Source organism: Thamnophis sirtalis, unplaced genomic scaffold (genome assembly GCF_051295495.1).
Source record: "Thamnophis sirtalis isolate CommonGarterSnake01/CBP01778 unplaced genomic scaffold, rThaSir2_p1.2 scaffold_1, whole genome shotgun sequence".
In the NCBI taxonomy this organism is placed as follows: domain Eukaryota; kingdom Metazoa; phylum Chordata; class Lepidosauria; order Squamata; family Natricidae; genus Thamnophis; species Thamnophis sirtalis.
This window is the reverse complement of record NW_028261381.1, coordinates 96166653-96186967: the sequence shown is the minus strand read 5'-3', so window position 1 is coordinate 96186967 and position 20315 is coordinate 96166653. Positions and strand designations below refer to the sequence as shown.

At 36.0% G+C, this 20315-nt stretch overlaps 1 protein-coding gene across 9 annotated transcripts in view; it reads right to left on the bottom strand.

Annotated features, from left to right (window-relative positions):
- The window catches only part of ANO1 (anoctamin 1), a 168081-nt gene that overhangs the window by 33177 nt on the left and 114589 nt on the right, over positions 1-20315 (bottom strand). For 7 of the 9 annotated variants that reach the window (XM_087719234.1, XM_087719257.1, XM_087719225.1 and 4 more), the window contains 6 exons: positions 17091-17156; positions 16517-16572; positions 15598-15639; positions 11729-11793; positions 9911-10045; positions 6474-6634 (listed from right to left, as the gene is read on the bottom strand). In XM_087719234.1, coding sequence (XP_087575360.1) covers positions 6474-6634; positions 9911-10045; positions 11729-11793; positions 15598-15639; positions 16517-16572; positions 17091-17156 — 525 coding nt within the window. The remainder of the gene's footprint in view (positions 1-6473; positions 6635-9910; positions 10046-11728; positions 11794-15597; positions 15640-16516; positions 16573-17090; positions 17157-20315) is intronic. The other 2 variants (XM_087719242.1, XM_087719249.1) reach the window with 1 other exon arrangement.

The following is a 20315-nucleotide window of genomic DNA, read 5'->3' as shown; positions in this document are numbered from 1 at the left end:
AAAACACTGTACTGTGGTCTTCAACAAACCACTAGAGACTTGGAAAATGAGAGGAACCAGACATGTATCTTAACTATGTGGCAACTCCATGTATCTTAATGGGAGTTTGCAATTTTTTTTTGTATGAATAATTACTATTTTGGTCTTATCCAGTATTCTTCATCAGTTTTGTATATTCTGTATGTAAGTTTAAATATTCCTTCATAATATCAATATGATGTAGAGTATAAGCTTCTTTGAAGTAACTATACTTCATGCAACTTACTTCTAGTTCTCAATAAGGGTGGAGATAGCATCCATGAATGGGTTAACACAGTCCTTGCTCTGATTGGACTGAGTCTGATTATTAATTAATTATTGGCCTATATAACCCGCCATGTGAGTGTCCCCACCCAGCTTTCTGACTCAGTCCACTCTGGGACGGTCGTGTTATCCACACCTTACTTCAGTACTGACTGACTCCTTTTACCATCTACTGAATTTCAACTTCTGTGAGTTCTGGATACTGCAATTTGTATTGGTGGTCTGAGATTGTCTGCCACTGGCTGCTGGGCATTGTCCCACAGGCCCAGCCTCTGTCCCTGTAAGGACAGACATTTTACCTTTGGGGCTTATTCAGCATCTGAGGCACTATATTGACTAAGAAACATCACATTTATGATCTCCTCAGGTTTGTAAAACAAAGGAAAGTTGAAGTCAGCTCATAAGAGCTGTGGTGGCATAGTAGTTAGAATGCAGTACTGCAGGATACTTCTGTTGACTGCCAGCTGCCAGCAGTTAACTTCTCATCAGTTCAAGATTGATTCAGCCTTCCAACCTACCGAGTTTGGTAAAATGAAGACCCAGATTGTTGGGGGCAATAGGCTGACTCTGTAAACCACTTAGAGAGGGCTGTAAATAGCTATAAAGCAGTATATAAGTCTAAGTGTTATTGCTATTGCTATAAGCACAACTGCTGTTGTACTTAGAGGCACCACTTTACTTAATGACTGAATTGCTGGACCAAATTGTGGTTGCTCTTTGAGGACTATCTGTACTTAAGGAAATAAATATCTGTATAACGATTATGAGAATTAGAACAGTGTATTTACAATATAAACTGTTTTGTTCTTAGGCTTGACAGTTTATTATGAAACTGAATTTGTATTTTGCTTTTGATGGGCTTCACATCTTGTATGAAGCCAAACCATCATGATAAACACTAAACCCAGAGCACAGAGATGTCTGTATGTGTACCAGTTGTTCAAAATAAGCTTAGAGCTAATATCTCTCTGATTACACAAAGCTTGTGCCTGCATTTTCCTTGGACAATGCCCAGATGCCTTGGCTCACAATTTGTTCCGGAAAAATGAGCCAAACCAAAGGTTTGTGAGCTTGTTAGGCAGGAGCAGATTCTAGGTACAAAGTAAACTGCCTTCAAATGAATTAGTTCTTTCCCTCAGCTCGCTGATATTTTTAACAGAGAAAAACAATAGCTGATTCATTTTATCCAAAATTGAATGTGAGATTTCAGAAGTAAAACTGGTTCTCTATTTTCACTTTCTACAAATTGGCTCTTCGCTAGCATCGCCGTTTTCCTTTTCTCATTCTGCATTCTCTTTTGCATGTATCCATGCATACAGAAACAGAGGCACAATTTCTCACAGTTTTTGGGACCAAGCCAGTGGTGGGATTCAAATAATTTAACAACTGGTTCTCTGCTCTAATGACCATCTGGGTAGGTGAGGCTGGGTGGTCAAGTGACTTGGTGGGCATGGCCAACTCAAGGTCACTCAGGTCGATGGGCGCTTCGCCTTAGCTGTTACAATGTAATAAGGGTTAACCGGAGAGGCAGTTTCTGTAAGCAGGTCAATAAAGATTAGGCTAGAAACAACACTAGAATGTTTCCTTCCTGCCTTCCTTACAGGATTAGCCCTGTAAAGTGGGAAAAATCAAAAGGAGATTTCTTCCAACAACCAGTTCTCTGAACTACTTAGAAAGTTACCAACCGGTTCTCCCGAATAGGTGAGAACTGACTGAATCCCACCACTGGACCAAGCCCTGCTGTCAGCTGCACTGATATGGGGCTATGAGATTCTATAGTCTCTGGTCTTGACCACTGGATTTCTGTGAAGTCATTTCCTGACTTCTGTATCATGCTCATAAATTTGTAAACTTTCTTCCACGATCAAAAGGCAACAGTCTTTAAAATGATGTTCAGCAGGATGACATCTTCTATAATGTACATTGCTAAATAGCACCCATGCAGACACACATAATATATAAAAGGGTCACAGCACCCAAAGGGGAAAAAATACCCAAAGGGAAAAAAATACCCAAAGCTAATGGGAAAAAAATCAGCATCTATAACAAGTTATTGCAATTAAAATCACGTCACTTCACATGTTTTTGATATTCTACTGAAGCATAAAATGAAAGTTTTTAACCCTGCAGAATGTAGGGTTTTTGCAGTACAAGCCTGAGAAATTCATTATTTTGCTGGAGTAAATTTTTTTCAAAGGAATAAAACTGGATCGTATGTGGTAAACTAGGAATAGACTATGTATTAGTTCCATATCTTTTAGCACTGTATATATGAAACATGTGCTGTAAGGAAACAAACATATGGCTCAAAGAACAAATTAGTCAGAATTCTCACCAATCATCATATTTTGAGCACATTATGCGAAGACCTAGCTCTCTTGAGAAGCCTGCAATGCTGGAAAAAGTAGAAGAAAAGAGGAAACAGGATGACAGTAGCAAGGAAGGTGAATGCAATTAAAGCAGCTATTGGTACTTGCTGGAGTACCTGAAGAACTAGCTTGGGGACAGATCAACCTGCAAAAAATGTATTTATGCAGTTTCTAAGAGTCAAAATTGACATAATCAAGATCAATCAGTTTGTGCTGAACTAAACTTCTCTATTATTGTTTCTTTGGAATTTCATCTGCGTGAATATCTGTATGATTGAATGGTTGAAGTCCATTAGCTCACAGCCATAGGACTGAAATCAGACAGAATATGAATAATATGTTCTACAGTTTTACAACTTGACAATGAAGCAATAGTAGGTCCCAGGCATAATAGCTTATATAGCAACCAGATTTGGAATGTCTCCTTGATCTATGATGGATAACCAGCTCTAACAGATAATAATGTAGAACTTTAATTTTATTTTTAATAATTGGGTTGATGAGGGAATTTCAATGTATGTAGCCTGCATTAACAAATTGCATTTTCTGAGCCTCCCCCCCCCCCGGCCCCATTATGGCTGTATTAAAGCCTCTTGTTTAATATTGGTCCATGTGTTTTTCTAGAACCTATTCAACTGTATTGGTGTTCTGATAGCTGTACCAAAAGGGACTAATAATGAGGAATCTATGGCCAACCAAACTCTTAAGTTGACTTCCTAGATGTTTACAACATTGGCTACTCTGACCAGGACTTCTGGAAGATATTGAAGCAAAAAAGTTTCTAGGCTTTGAACTAGACTATGCCAAGGGAAACAACAAATGAAAGAAATAGGTAACCTTGTTTCTTTTAGCTATCTTGGATTTCATTCACAGATAACATGTCTAAAGGCAGGGACTATAGTGACAGCAGTTTTAAGGTATGTTTCAGATTGCCTTCCCCCCTGAGCTGTAAGATAATGTATTTTGGAAAATATTTTGATATACTGTATATATATGAAAATGGAGCTTACCAACCCATTTCAGGCAATAACTAGAAACTTTTAATTTTTGCACCAAGGATATTCTTTTATTTTTTTGATGTGCTAGCCAGCAACTCTTTGAATTTCCAGCCAGCATATTGGCTAGACTAGATTAATGGGGATAATATAATTTAATACACAGATGTTATTGTTGCTATTGTTCTTCTTTTCCTTCTCTTCCTCCTCCTCTTTCTCCTTCATCATTACTATCACCGCCACCCACCTCCACCACCTCCAGCATCAAGTTGTTCTCAACTTGTAACAACTGCATAGATTTTTCTCCATGATGATTCATCCCTAACCTGTTCTTTTAGGTCTCTCAACAGTGTGCTTATTATCTCTATAACTAAGTACATCCACCTCGTGCTCTTCTCTTTCTAGCAATCTTTCCAAGCATTAGAGTTTTTCCAGAGAGTTGGGTCTTTACATAATGTATCCATAAGAAAATGGGTAATTATAGACCAAAGACTATGGAAAGTACCAGGCTGAGACAGGCTGTGCTAAAGCTAATTTTAGCATAAAAAATTCACAAAATGTTGTTCACATTTGTTCCCAAATTTAGAATTAAGTCCATTTTCACATTAATTTTTAGAATGTCTTTTAGCGCCATCAAGTTATTACCATGTGAACATATCTGTAATCAGTAGGGCCTTTATAGCCATAGCAACAGCTTTATGACATAATAAACCACTATATATCATCAGGGTGAATTGGCGTGAGTCAGACTGTATCAGTATTGTTTATATGATGAATTGCAGTGGCTTTCCAAGGCTTCAGCAGCTTTTTCTGAGCTGCATTTGGACACAATGGAACTTACAACTATGTTGCATAAACATCCTCTTGCAAGCCATACCTGTGACTAATAACATATGTAAATACATGAAAGAAGAAACCATGAATAGTATAGGAGGGCAGCCTCACATGCAATGATGCATTCTTATGAAAGACATGTGCTTCAAGTAATATGTGAAGATCACCTGTGTAGAAATTGTAGTGCACTTTATAGAAAAGAATTTCTTGCTTCATTTTTAGAAATTCAGCTTTAATATGCCATATTTGGGCATGGTGCTTCGTATAATGATTTCATGTTTGAAATGATTCTGATCCTGACATCCAGCTTAGTGCAAATTTGAAGGCATGGATTCCTGTCATGAGCTTTGCAGGAGCCCTTATGAGTCACTCTGCTTAAATTCTTTGCAGTGGATTCCCTCTTCTGAAATTATAGCTTACTTCCTTAGCCTACAATTCCTGAGGCAAGGAAAATTTTAGAGAGCTGCATTTATGTTGGTTTTCTGCATAGGGTAAAACAGAAGCTTCTCCAATTTTCCTCCTATGAGTTATATACAAGTTTTACAAAATTTCATGCCCAAAGTAGGAATGAATGACACATCAAATTTTGAGGTGCCTATGTCTGTAGGCAATTATCTTGCAGTGTCTTTTTCTAAAGGATGAATGTTGATGAAAAACAGTAACCAGGTGAAGAATCTAAAGAGAAATCTCTCTCCCTCCCTCCCTCCCTCCCTCCCTCCCTCCCTCTCTCTCTCTTTCTCTCTCTCTCCCTCTCCCTCCCTCTCTCTCTCTCTCTCCCTCCCTCTCCCTCTTTCTCTGTTCTAGTTTATCTTGGAAGCAAATAAGGGGTGATACTGAATAGGCGTCCCTCCTCAGAAAAGGGAGGGCAATAATTTCCAGTAATCTCCTCTGCAGACTCTATACAATTTCCTGTGACTGATACTTTCCAGCAATAGAAAAACATGAGTTGTGTTCGCCCACAGTATTAACATGATCTTAGTATTTGTCCAAGGATAAGAGAAAACTTGGTGACACAATAAGAACAACAAGAGAGTACATGAAGAAAGATTTTCCTCCTTTACTGGTTTTTGGTGAGGAGTATCACAAGGAATATTACAGTTACATACAACGAATAATTAGCCAGGTTCAGTGTATATTTTCTAGTATCTGAACTAGGATGGCCTAGTACAGGAGGGTCAAACTCATGGCCCACGAGCCCAATGTGTTACATGCTGGCCACACCTTCTCCCATTATAGAGAAGGGGGGAAAAGTTGTGATACATCATGTGACAACGTGTTGTGAGTTTGACACTCCTGGCCTAGTAGAACTGGTATGGAAAGCAATCAGATCAATATGAGAAACACAAAATCAGAAAACCTTCCCACTCCTACTCCCTAACAACTGGCATGCAGACCATGTGATTTAAGTGTCCAAAATTCATAATTGAAGAAAACTTTTAATTTTTTTAAACTAAAGTTTTATGTTGTTGTTTCCCACAAATCATTTTGCGTTTCTATTGCTACAGTATATCAACATGTGAATGAGGTTATGTAGGTTCTTCACAAAAGGAGATGCCTTCAAAATTGAAAGGGCACCTTGAATGATATAAACAGTATCCTACTGGTAACCTTAATGCACTTAAGTAAGTTCAGCTATGATTCAGTGTCGTAGTCTTCTGATCAGATCAGATCAGATCAGATCAAGACCAAGTATGCAAACAGATATCATTGACATGCTATACAATCTCTAAGCAGTTCTGTGCCAAGTGCTTTGCTTTGTATTCATCCAAGCAACTTTCTAAATTTTAACTTTCAGTTCAGAACATAAATGTAAATGTGACAGTTTTATAACAGAAGGACCAAAAAGAGACAGTACAGATAATTAACTGTTGATGACGTATTGTCCTACTTGTTCTCCATATAAGGAAAGTTAAACTCAAAGTCAAATGAAAACTTCAATCATATTATTCCAAAATGAAATAAGCATTCTTACCCCAGAGAGCCATGAAGACTGAGAAGAAGACAGTGGCTGGATTATCAAAAAGATGGCTAGCCCGAGCAGTGGCACAAGCAGAGCTTAATTTCCAATAGCTGCATGTTCTGTCACACAAGGGGCACATGGTGATATTGTTTCTCTGGTCACACATCTCCATGCTGAGGAAAAACAAACAGTAAATGAAAGGTGAGCATATCCTTCCCTTTGCTTTCTACTGAAACCCTGAGTTGTGAAATACATGCACTGAATATGACTTGAATCTTATCCAATCTTAATTTTTTCCCCCATTTCAGATGCATTGCATTACAGCATCAGCTGCATGGCATGCACAATTAAATTTTAAAGGACAGCAGCCAAATGGCATCATGAATTCCTGACAACTGGAAAAAGCAGATTAAACAATTGGGCTTATTACTCTGGGACATGCTTCTGCACTTAACACCCGAGCTTTCTGAGTACTTTTATATTAGTATAATCACTTGGGCTCTGTTTTTTATACTCTATTACTTCACAAGACTGCAGTAGTGTAGTGCACTAAGACTATCTACTCAGATCTTTTGAAACATAATCCAGTCTTCTAATCACAGAAATATAGTGCTCTAATACTATATCAAAGGATCAGTATCCATTTTTAAACTATGACAGAGTGATTTGAAGCAGGCTGCAGAATTATGCATTCCAGGATTCTCCTTGATCTTTCTCTTTCCTTTCCAGAATAAATTATTACCATATTTATAGTATTTATGTTTAGTACTAGCTGGTGTTAGTTTTCATCCAGAATTCCTCCCTATTTGAGCATCATGTCTGAACAAGGTAAACTGTCTGAAATAAGAAGGGTTGAACACTACACATAATCTCTGTCATCAGCAAACTAAACCTCACGGTTTGTAACAAGTTTTAGACAATATGAATAAAACATAAAAATCATCTATCATTTATCCAGACAAATCTGAATGGTAGGCCCACTGCCTTTGTTTATCCAATCCATCAAATTGATGTTTTCACCATGACACCATTTCCAGTTACAACAATTTATTTATTTAATAAATTTATATATCACTTTCCTTATCAGACGGTACTTAATGTACCTGATCATGGTTAACATTAAAAAAAAAACCTAGCAGGGTCAAATCTGGTTAATACCGGATGGAATATGTCCATTAATCATCAGGAATAAAGCTTGTTTCAAAAGGAGTCTTTAATTAAACATATTTCAGAGTTGTGTAATTCTATTTTAATGAATTTAACTGCTTGTGACATTGAATGCAGGCCTCAGACTGAAATTTTAGTTGATGACACAGTCTGTACAGGACTGAACACATTAATGTATTTTCTCCAAATCTATTTGATTATTACATTAATATATTATTATTTTAGGGCATTTTAATGGCTGTGTACTTTATGTACTTTATACTTTATGGCTGTGTTAACATTTTTAGCTTCAGTGGTTTAAGTAGCCATGCAAACAAGATGGGAGTTGTTTCTGGGTGGGATGGAGCGGACCTTGAAGACAGTTTTTAAATTTATGTTAAGTTTATTGCACAACATATGCCAAGGTTTCCATGTGTCACAATGATCAGGAATTGTACCACCACATTTCAACATTAGCAGAGACTCTGGGGGCTGCAAAGACTGGGCCCAATGGCCATAGCTTGCCATTCTTCTTTTAAGATATTTTCACAAAATTCAAAAGATGTAAGAATAGAACATCACAGAGCAACCCCCACTTATATTGCTTTGAGCTTTGGGGGTAAGTCTAGACTGTAGGAGTCAATAAAATTAAATAATTTAAAATAATGTATTCCTGCATTCTGTTTATTAGAAAAGACACGTTCCTTCCCCCCCCCTTCACATATTTTTCAATAATTCTGAAATGCAAGTATTTCATCCACTCCTTTTTTAAAATCTAGGTTAAACACAAAAAAATCTTCTGCCTAGAGTTTGCTTGTAACTTTTATCACAAAGTTTCATGATAGTTTCCAACTTATAAATGTACATTTTGAATTTTGATGCTTAATTAAGCAGTAAAAATGCCACTTTGATATAGTGGTTTAAGGCATCAGGCTAGAAACCAGTAGAGTCAAAGTTTGAGCTTGCCTTAGGCACAAAGCCAGCTGACTTTGAGCCAATCACCCTCTCTCAGCCTGAAGAAGAAAGCAGTGGCAAACCAGTTCTGAAAAATGTTGCAAGGAAATTGCAAGATCTGTCTGTCTGTCTGTCTGTCTGTCTGTCTGTCTGTCTGTCTGTCTGTCTGTCTGTCTGTCTGTCTGTCTGTCTGTCTGTCTGTCTGTCTGTCTGTCTGTCTGTCTGTCTGTCTGTCTGTCTGTCTATCTATCTATCTATCTATCTATCTATCTATCTATCTATCTATCTATCTATCTATCTATCTATCTATCTATCTATCTTCATTGTCCCTTCCCATAAAAGCTATTTGGCAGTCAAATGGATTAGGGATGAAAAGCAATTCACCCTCAATTTTTAGATGCCCATTTTGTACCATAGCTCCTGTGGTGGCTTCTGCTTCCTTATGTAATCAGAGCAACTGCAATGGATAACTTCATATGACAAATCTTTTTTGCAACAAATAATCCTACAAATAGTTTTTGAAAAGAGAAATGGATGATATGTGGGTTTTTATTGCTGATCATTTTGGGCTCCATGGATGCAACTAAGTGTACTGAAGACACAACATTAAATTATACATGAAAAGGGCAGAATATGTCAGTCCTGACAACAGAAAAAATGGTGGAGCTAGCAGATATGGCAAAATTGACTTTTTTTAAAAAATTAGAGAAAAGAATATGTCCGGTTTTGTTTTTACTTAGAAACTACTTCTTCTGCACTCTATACTCAAGACTGAAAAATAATTAACCTTTGGACTTTTGCTGATTAATTTGTTATCATAGAAATGGCTAGTACTTTTAAATTGGTAAAATAAAAAGTTGAAGTTTAATTGTATTTTGTGCTTTCCAAAGAGTTGGAAAGCAATGCTCTCCCTGCTTTCTGCTATACTTCTCTTTTCCCTTTCTTTCCCTTCCCTATTTTCCTATTATCTTTCATCATGAGAATCTAAATACAATTCTGGAAAAAATAAAGGGCAGACTGTGCTCCATTCCTATACACTAAAATCTCATAAATGAAAGAGGTTGTAAGTACAGGTCTACTATACAGTGGACTATAGAGTGAAGTCCACATTTTCATACAGTTAAGAAGAGGCACCTGCCACCCTCAAGTCATTTTATGGCTCTGAGTATACTGAGAAGTGGGAATTTATTGGAGGATAAATGTTATAAACCATTTAGTTTTTGATTGTGCTTATTTGCATTAACCAGTCCTATATCTCAGGAACTTTATTATATCCCTGTGACCAAGAAAACAGAAGTGAAAAAGATGGTTTTGTACAAAGCGCAGATAATTATGTATACATATTTTACCTTGGTATATTCTCATCAACAGTTGCACAACCATAAAGGAACACGATAATTCCCACAATAGAAGCTGGAATGAGCATTTGTGTATAAACTCCCAGCCAGGCAAAATATAGTCCAATCTTTTCACCAAAGTACTTCCTGAAATAAATTATAGGAAGAAAACACTGTATAATGTATCATGGCAAACGTAGCATGGCTAAATTTATGAATTAGACAGTAGAGCTGTCTGAATGAGAAAATAAATCCTGTTGATTAGCCAAAATGCATTTCCTCTTGGAGAATTCATGTCCACATGCCATTTGGAACAGATCCAGGACGAAAACGCCAAGTAAATACTCTACTCTTGCTTATTGAGTAGTTTTATCTTTCTGTTTCTATAGTTATATCTGGCACTGTTTCTTAGAGGGAACCAGGAACATACTCACTTTGTGAAACTTGTGACCAGAAGAAATTGGATATTAGTTTATGGTCCCATAAACAACCTTTCTGGTTTTGTGCCGTGAATGGCTTTATAAGTGATAGCAATCACCTTGAATTGTATCTGGAAGCCTAATGGAAGTTAGCGCTACTTGCAAAGCTGTGGTCTTACAGGGGTGTAGCTTAGTGTACCCATTATTACATGAGCTGCTGCATTCCAAATCAATTGTGACCTCCACATAGTCTTTATTAGTAGAGGAAAAAGGTCTGCACACAAAAAATTCCAGATTGACTCTCGGTGGAACTGGGAAAGAGCTATCTGCAACTTTAGACACTTGCTGTTGTTCAATGTCCTGAGTATCCTGAATTTTGTACCTTCCAGATGTGTTGGGAATAGGAGTCTGGAATTTTGCAACCAGAAGACTCAATATACTTAGAGACCATTAAATTCAGGAGAGAGTGTATAGACCACACTGTTCTAAATCAGTATTTCTCAGATTTGACAACTTTAGGATGCACAGAGTTCAACTTCCAGAATCTCCCCATCAGTATGAAGTCTGCACATCTTAAAGTTGCCAAGTTTAAGAAACATTGTTCCAAATGGGTGAATGGTTTGATTCAATATAAAACAAACCATTATGGCAGAGGTTCCCAAGCATCTTCAGTCCATAGCATCCTTTCATGCCTCAATAATAGTTTCATCCCTACACCAAAAGAAGTACTTAACAGTTCTGTTTATTAAGTAGTTACTATGGGTCCAAATTTAAACTACCACACGCAAGGGCCCTGGTACATTTGCTATGGCAGTTGCTTTTTAATGAAACTCAAGAAAAAAAACCTCCAAATTAAATAAACAATATAATTTCATAGAAAGGGATGTAAGGGAAAGCACCCTTCATAAAAAATAGGTGAAAAAAGATTTATTGATCTGGAAATATGACAACGACTCATATTGGAAATGGTTTATAACATCCCTTTAAAATTATTTTTACTTGATTTTGTTGACCAACTAAGATCCTGACCAACTAAGATCCATGCATTTTAATATATTTGTTAAATATGCAAAAAAACAAAACAAAAACAAACAAAAAACCCCATCACCCAAATTGCACTGTTCAAATGGTTTAAGATAATTGCTTGTAAATCTAGGAGAAAAAGCAGAGGACTATAGTATGCCCTGTGCAATATGAATTTTTATCCTAAACTTCAGTATGCTTTATTTCTTTGGACCTGTATTTCAAACGCCACTTTTTATAGGAGCTATATGAAAGATACAGCTTTCTGAATACTGTAGCAGGCTATAACTGTTACCCAAAAGCTGTAGTCTGCTACTATTAATGCACATATGCAAACACATAAGCACTTAGAGTAAGGGACAAGTAAGGAGTTATCACTGTTTCTTACCTAACTAAGTCAATTGGTTGATATTTATAAAATACTCCATAACTTGCCCATTCTTCACACAGGAGCTAGAAAAGAAATTTAAACAGAAAATGAAAACTGGAAACAAGTAATTTCTTATTTCAATTCTACTGCTTAGTTCTCAATGTCTTTAGTGTCATTTTTTTATGTTCCACCAATATATTCAGCTTGCATTAAAAATTGATTATGTCTGTGGTTTGGCTCACAATCATATTCTTATATTCATTTATAGAAAAACTAATAAACAGAGAATAGTGAGATGCAACTGAGATACCTAAGCTGGGATTGGATATATGCAGGTACTAAGCTAATGTGAGATCCAGGTTGTTGTAGTGGTTAAGAACACCAGGCTAGAAACTAGGAGAGCACAAGTTCTATCCCCACCTTCGGCATGAAACCAGCTGGATGACCTTGGGCCAGTCATTTTCTCTCAGCTCTAGGAAACAGGCAAGGGCAAACAACTTCTGAAAAACTTTGCCAAAATCTTGCCAAGAAATCAAATTAGATCAAGGTATTATTTTGCTATTCACCTTTTTTTTGCTTTTCTTCAGTGCATAGTCATAAAAAAGAAGAAAATTGGGTCATATATTTAGAATGTTTCTGCTATATTAACTATTCATGATTAAATACATCCAGTAAAACAATTTGAGATGTTATTTTTCAGAGGCTAAGTCTTAATTTTACCTTTGGATGGGTATGTCTTTAAAGAATATGAGAAAGTAGCAGGACAGTTCTGAACTTAGATGAAAGACTCTTTCATGGATAACTACCTTCAATCCTTCTTCAGAGCTTATGGTCGGAATTTTAATATGCCACTAAATAACTTGAATTCTGAGCTAGGGCCAGTATACTTAACTTTAGATTCAATAACTCATACATTTTAAGAAATCCATTTATTTTTAGAAATGGGTTCATTTAAACATTTGTACTGATAACAATATGCAGGCTGGACTATTCATCCACCAACAACTCTATTTTCATTCACAGCATACTTTCATGACAGCTGAACTGAATTTTCTATACTATGGGAAATGGTGTAACATGTTATTAACAACTGAAATATGAAAAGATGCTGAATGATGAATATATTAAGGGAAAACAAGAATGGAAAAGGAATGTGATAAATTGTCTGGGGGTGAAAGTGACTAGGGATTAGGACCCTAAAAGGCGATTGTGATTATATGAAATCTTGTACCTAATGGAGCTGTACATGTTTTGATATCCCTTGGAAATGAAGCTGCTGCATTAAATGGTCCGGGTCTGCATCATTCCCCCATATGATGATATAGTTGCTAACAATGAGATCAGGAATATACATGGTCCATAATTAAATCAAAACCCCTCTAGACTGGATTGAGGTAGCCTAGAAAATGATCCCCTCCCCAATGAAGTTCTATAATAGTAAGGATGGCCAAGCTTTTTTAAAAAAAAATCCAAAACCATTTGTCCTTTAACATAAAAACAAATAAATCAGTATTGAAATATGATTTTCCCAAAGTTCTCCACTAGATCCATATTTCTACCTTCTTATCTGAGCTTATTTTATTGTCATGAGATGGCAGGTGTTCCTGATGTTGTTTTTCTATTGTGCATCTCTCCACCATCCTGCAATTTCCCTGGGTACCTGCCTTTCCTTGGAATTGAACGGCAGGTAGCAGATTGCTGTAGACATAATTATATAGTGCAAAACAGGACACCCATTTGCACCACTTATTTACACAGAACTAAATCAAATGATAGCGCTCTACACTTTACTTATCAGGATTTGCCTTGGAAAACAAAAACTAAATCCATTTCTTTTCCATTAGTATTGATAAAAATGGCAGCAAAAAGGAGAAATAATCAATTATATAAGGGGAACAGGTGGGTTGCTGCCGATTCCACCTGGATCAGGTGAACTGGTAGTAGCAGCGGCAGGAGGCTCCACCCACCCACCTGAATGCTTCTGCACATGCACAGAAGCATCACACACGGGAGCACACCAGAACAGGTAGTAAAAAAATGGCAACCCACCTTGGATGAGGGGCCACTATTTCATATAAATATAACACTGTTGTGTTAATTACCATGATAGGAGAAGTGGCCTTAAGTTACTTAAGTTTTGATTAATACACCAGTCTCCAACCTTGCTAGTATTAAAATGGTTTCTTTTTGCTTTTGCCATCCACTTATTGTGTGATTGACAGTATGTATGTGCAGAATATGTCAAGTTTGAGGACTGAAGTTTCCAGGAAGTGTGCAACTGGAAATAGATATCTAGGTTTTCATAAAATCTTTGGCTACTCAACTTGGGTATTGCTGATTGTCCAAATATTAAGGGAGTTATTATTGTGCCTTTTAGTAAATACAACCAGATAAAACAAGTTCTAAGAGAAACAATTATGTACCTGCAGCACTTCAATCTTTTAAAACTAAATTGCTAAGTCTTTCTGTATATAGCACATGGAGTTCTTTTAATGAACAGTTATGCCAGAAGTAGTTCAGTCCAAATTCCTGAAGTCTCTGCTCCAAGTTCCTCTTATTGTTGCAAATGCACTTCTTTAGATTTTGGACTTGAGGTGCTTCCACATAAAAGTTCTGGCTTAAACAAACCTATCCAACTTGTACTAATAGACCAATTAGTTCTAATCCATCCTGTACTAATAGACTAATACAATTCCCAGGGAAGAAGTAAGTAACATCCAGCGTAGTCTGTTATATGCTTATCCTCACAATCCTTATCTATGCTGAGCTTAGCCAAAGCCTGGAGTAAAATCAACCAGAGAATGCTCAATCTCAACATTATGTCCATTGCTCTCTGACTATAAATCATCTACGTGTTTGATATATTTGATATATATATTTTACATATTAATAGCTGTCTTCCAGTATCTGAGGAGCAGTCAAGAGGGTTGATTGCCCCAGAGGGCAGGACAAGCAGCAACAGGTGGAAGCTCATTAAAGAGAGGTCCAACCTGGGACTAAGGAGAAATTTCCTGGCAGCGAAAGCAATTAACCAGTGGAATAGCTTGCCTTCTGATGTTGTGAATGGCTATCACTGGTTTTCAAGAAAAGATTGTACATTCATTTGTGTGAGATGGTATAGAAAATCCTGTTTTGGGCAAGGGTTGGATTAGAAGACCTCCAAGGTCTCTTTTGGACCCATGATATGATTCTAAATGATATACAAAGGGATAAATTTATAGTAAACCTTACACCTTTACTACTATGTGGTCAGGTATTCCCTTTCGCCACATGCTTTTAGATATGCTTGTGTCATTATAGAGGTGGGTACTTACAGTCATACAGAAGTGCTCTGACCTCAATGGTATTCACTGGGAGATTCAATAATAATCCTATTCAAAATGATTATGACTAAAATTGAGACAGTTCCATGCACATCTTTGAAATGCCATTCCTGGGGGGATGGAGCTAATCTATCCTCATCTGTAAAATTATCAAAGTATCAAACTAGTCCCGATGGGCAACTATGTGATTCCTATTAAATATCCAACATTGTAAAGTCTCTAAGAAAGTGACCAAATTCTTGCCATAGCAATAGCAGTCAGAACCTGTTGGAGCTGAGCATAACAGAGGCCTATTTAGTTTTTGCTGTGACATAAGTTTATACATGGGATAGACTGCATATTGATTTTCCTTTTTGTCTTTTTGGTCTGCGATGGTAAATTCTTCAATAAATAATGTGTGCCTCCATCTACAGAGGATATCCTGCCACAGTTAATACAAGAGTTTAAAAGAGCACTTCTAAATATCTCTGACTTTCTGTAAAATATTTGCAATTATCTATATCACAACCCACGATTCTTAAAGTTGACACTTGAACATGCTTCTCTTCCCCTATATCAACTTACTTTTCTGTCATTAGGCTCAACATAGTCACCTTCATAATCACCCTTTAACAAAAGAAAAATGATGTTATTCCACAATAAATACCCAATGCAGGAATATATCTTATTTGCACCTAGCTGTCTTTCCCCCCAAAAACTAATAAGGTCCAGAATATATTCCCTTCAGAATATTTTGTTCTAAATCTTCTGACTGAGTATAGTCCTAAGAACATAAGATTTGTGTTATTTAAACGTAAGTTTTAAAGTTTGTGTTAACATTCATTTTTCAAGCACGACATTGACTAAATTGTCACTTTTAAACAAAACATTTTATTTATTTGCCATCTCCCCTCTAAGGTGACCCTGGGTTTTAATATTATGATCATAAACATCCATCGTATAAATGTATATTATTCATGATTAAGAATTTACCAGAATTGAGAACTACCTGCACTTTAATATTTTATTTTGTATATAAAAAGTCACCAAAGAGTGCCATGCATGCTTAAATATAACCATCATTTAATATGTAGCCAGAATAAAAAATAAATTGAATGGTTAATATATCATCCTATTCTATCACCATCCAAACCTTTATAACCATAAAAAGATATCAGATATATTTAAATCAGAAGACAGATAGTTAAGTGGGATATATATTTCTTGAAGGTAGAAAATCTAAGTGAGAATTTGCTAAGTTGGTTATTTGCTGAGTTGACTGTATAGTTTTATTACATGTAAAATGAAAAGAAATTCAGTTTGGGACTAAATCCATAACAAGTTGGCAGATTATTAAACAAACTGCTAATTTTTAATCTAAATGTACAACTGGCTAGCTCATGAAATAGTGAAGATGTTTAGCATAGCGTCATTCATACCTAATGCATTAGGGATTCTTGGTATCGTCTTCTAGAAGCACAAAATATATTTTAAAACTACTTACATCATGCAAGGGATATGCAGCACTGTAAACACTATTGGCAAGTAGACTGGTGATTCCTGAAAAAACAAGAAGACATACCTATTTATATTGCCACAATTTAATTCTCTCAAGTAATTCTCTCACTTTCCATTTGTGGAGATTTCCCTCTCGAAACTTCAATAATTTGTTAAAGAATAAATCTTGGCCCATTTCATTTGATTCCATATCTTTTAACTGTATGGACTATAAAGTGGATTGATATCAAGAAAAGGAGATATATAGAGAATCACAAATCATGATTTTCAAATCAAGAGAAGAAGCCAATGAACTTCATATTAATCAGTGTAAATTACGAACCTACCTTGAATCTTTAAATTGGATTTGAAAAGCAAGCTCACAGATTTGGAAGAGTAGCAAAAGGCGAGATTGTAAGAAAGAGAGCTTGGATTGAGCATTGGGGACAGGATGCATCCCCGCGCACATCCTCATGCAAACCATACACCCACACTCACACAGAGAGTTTTAAAATCAGGTTTAAGCTTGATTAGAGAAGCTATTTGGAAAGCCTTTGGAAAGGCCTTGGCATCATACTTACCATATTTATCACATTTTCGTCTTTTATTTAAAAGGGTAGTGTCCTTCTTTCTTCCCTCTCCTTTCCCTGTTTACACATTTGTCTATTAGTTATATAATTGAGCAATTACAATGCTTGTGCGACGGGAGACTCTGGGAAATGTATATTATTCCTTCAGAGGAATCATCTTTAGTTTGGAATTAAATAAGCTTAGACACACTGGGAGATGCTGAGATTTTGTAGTGGATGAAGAATATAGTCCAGCCGTCTATAAATGTTTGAAAGCTATATTTTATTCGTAAATGTTTTTTTTCCTTACAGCAGCCAACATTAAAGTAGCAGCCTTCTAATATGGGAATCCTAACAAACTTTGAAGGGATTATGTTACCTAAGAATACATGCTTGAGATTCCTGATAGCCTGGTTTGAACACTGGCTTTAAACTAATCAGTAAAACCATAAAAAAATAAAAAAATAATGAAGCATTGGACAGGAATACAAAACGGCATATCATTGTTTGTTAAATAGTATTTTGAGAAAATGTTTTCAGTTTCCTTAAAACTCAAAAATTGTCTTAACAAATAGATTACTTCACTATAATTATTTCTTCTGAATGCAGCATTATAACATTTCCAGTTGTATTTTGTGGTAGCTCCCATTGATTATTGTTGCCAAATGTTCTACAAGGCATTTATGTGCAATGGTTGGTTTTCTCCTGATTATAATCAATTATAATTGATTAGGATAATTGGGATATTCCACAAAAAGTTTACTAGGAATACCCAAATGTTGCCTTTGCTTTTTAAGAAAATGAAATTGTCAGCACAACTGATTTTGACATTATTTACAGAATTGCAATATAAAAAGGAGCACTTATGCATGCACAAATTAGTCTAGCATCAACATTAGCAGCAACCTTAGTGAATTTCCCTCTCTAAACCATCTGCCAATATATATTTATAATATTTAAAATGGCAAAGTCATACAGAATTACTTGACTGTAAGATAATCAATTTTATTTCCTCCTTTTGTTTGTGGCTCTAAGCAAATGTAAAATTGGTTCTTTAAAATTACAAAGACTAACTGCTTCACTTTTAAATGGGGTAATTCTCAGTAGCCTAGATCCTATTGTTAAAAAAAATAGAAAACTAACCCTGCTCATTTGTTAAACATCATGAGCATAATAATCCTACTTGCAGCACACAAAGGCTGTAACTAAATTTTTCAATTGAACCTTAAAAGCTTGAAACTATACACCTACATTTTGACCACAGATTGGCCAAGTACCAACAACAGTCCAAATAAATGGCACGAAACATTTGTTGGTATAGTATAATCTTTCTCTTCCAATACTGAAGCTGCTGGTCCATTCATTTGAGGGTAAAATACTAATTATTTGAAAACAGAACCCTGGAGACATCTTAGGTCAATTTGGAGATAATGAGCTTTAGAGACCGCCTTTCATATCTGTACATTTTATCAGTACCTTGATGCATTCATAATAAATTATCATTTTTTTCTAACCATTAATTCCTATTATTACTTATGTTAAAAGACTGCAATCATTCACATTTTTAAAATATAAATACATTCCAGGAGATTCATTGACAATCTACTTTTTTAAAATTAGGGTTTTTCCTATATACATATCTGGTGAAGGGAGATACTTTATTAATGTAACTATGCTTATTAACTTATAATCATAATCTGCTTGGTAAATGCTAGGAAGCAGCTTTGTGCGAAGAAGGCATTAACTCTTTGATCTTGATTTTTCATGCTGAAGAAAATATCCTTTTTCAAAGATACCATCCAAGGTTTAAAAAGTATGGGTTGATTCCCATATTCAACACGTTCAGTAAATGACTGCAAGAAAGTGATCTACTACACTCCATAACTCAAAATTATGATTGCCATATTTCCTGGTCTGTGTAGTATTTGGATATAATCCAAACAATCTGGAGAGCACTCATTTGAGAAATGGTATCCTAGATCAGGGCTGTTAAACTTGCAGCCCGGATGCTTCACATGCTGGCCACGCCCAGGGCTGGTTTAGTGAAGGGGGAAAAAGTCCCGATAGTCACGTGATGCTGCAAGTTTGACATCCCTGCCCTAGATGAATCGAACTATTTCAACACATGCCTGTAGCAATCCGAAGTGATATGTGTGAAATGTAATTTGGAATGTTAATGTAAAGTGCTCTCAACAAGTATACATGTTTGGCCCTTTGAATCTAAATTGCTGCACAGCCCTTTGCCTTCAACTATTAAAATCTTTATAACGTTTATTGCAATAGATCAACACAACAATAGAGATCCAAGTTGATCTAGTGTTAAGGCAGCAGGCTAGAAAGCAGAAGATTGTGAGTTCAAGTACCATCCTAACCATGAAAACCAATTGGGTGACTTTGAGCCAGTCACTCTCTCTCAGCTGAACCCACCTCACAAGATTATTGCTGTGGGGAAAACAGGAGGAGAAAGGTGTGTTGGATATATTTGCCGTCTTGAGTTATTTGTTAAAATAATAAAAGAGGGATACAAATGAATAAATAAAAATTCAACTCTACAGCTTCCCTTAATGATGTATCTAATGTCATATGCATTTATGCAGAGACATGTCTCTAGCTATTTTCTACAATGTGTTCACAACAGCTTACTAAGGAAGAAAAGCTGCCATACACACAGAAAACTAGAAGGCAATGCCTTGAAGTTATGAAAGCTACTCAGCAAATGTAAATTTGTGCTAGGGCTGATTAGTGCTCCAGACGTGGGTTAAAGGATACCTTATTTAAAAAAATATTGTTGTGAAAATTATGTTTATGAAAAGCTTTGGATTCAGAGACAAAAATGCATTTCTGCATCCATGAGTGCAGAAATGCAGCATCTTTTTTAAACAACTGTTTAAACCAAAAAGGACTTCTACTAGCATCATACTGAAGCTGAAGAGGGCAGCCCAAGGAAAAGTTGTGTCTGTTTTAAGGAGCTACAGACAGGTTCCACAAGTTCTTAAAAGCCTCCTGCTTTGCATCTGAAGTGTTGCATAGTCTTCGTTTTCATAACAATATATTGATTTTAAAAAAATGTTTAATGGGGCCAAATAATTAATGAACTGTTTAGAATGCGAGATGCAAATATGATTAAAATTCAACATGGGTGACATCAGATTGAAGATTTTTCTTTGTTAATTCATTATCCCCTTAGTTTAAAAGATTTTTTTAAAATTATAGTTGTTCTTTTTATGATAAACAATA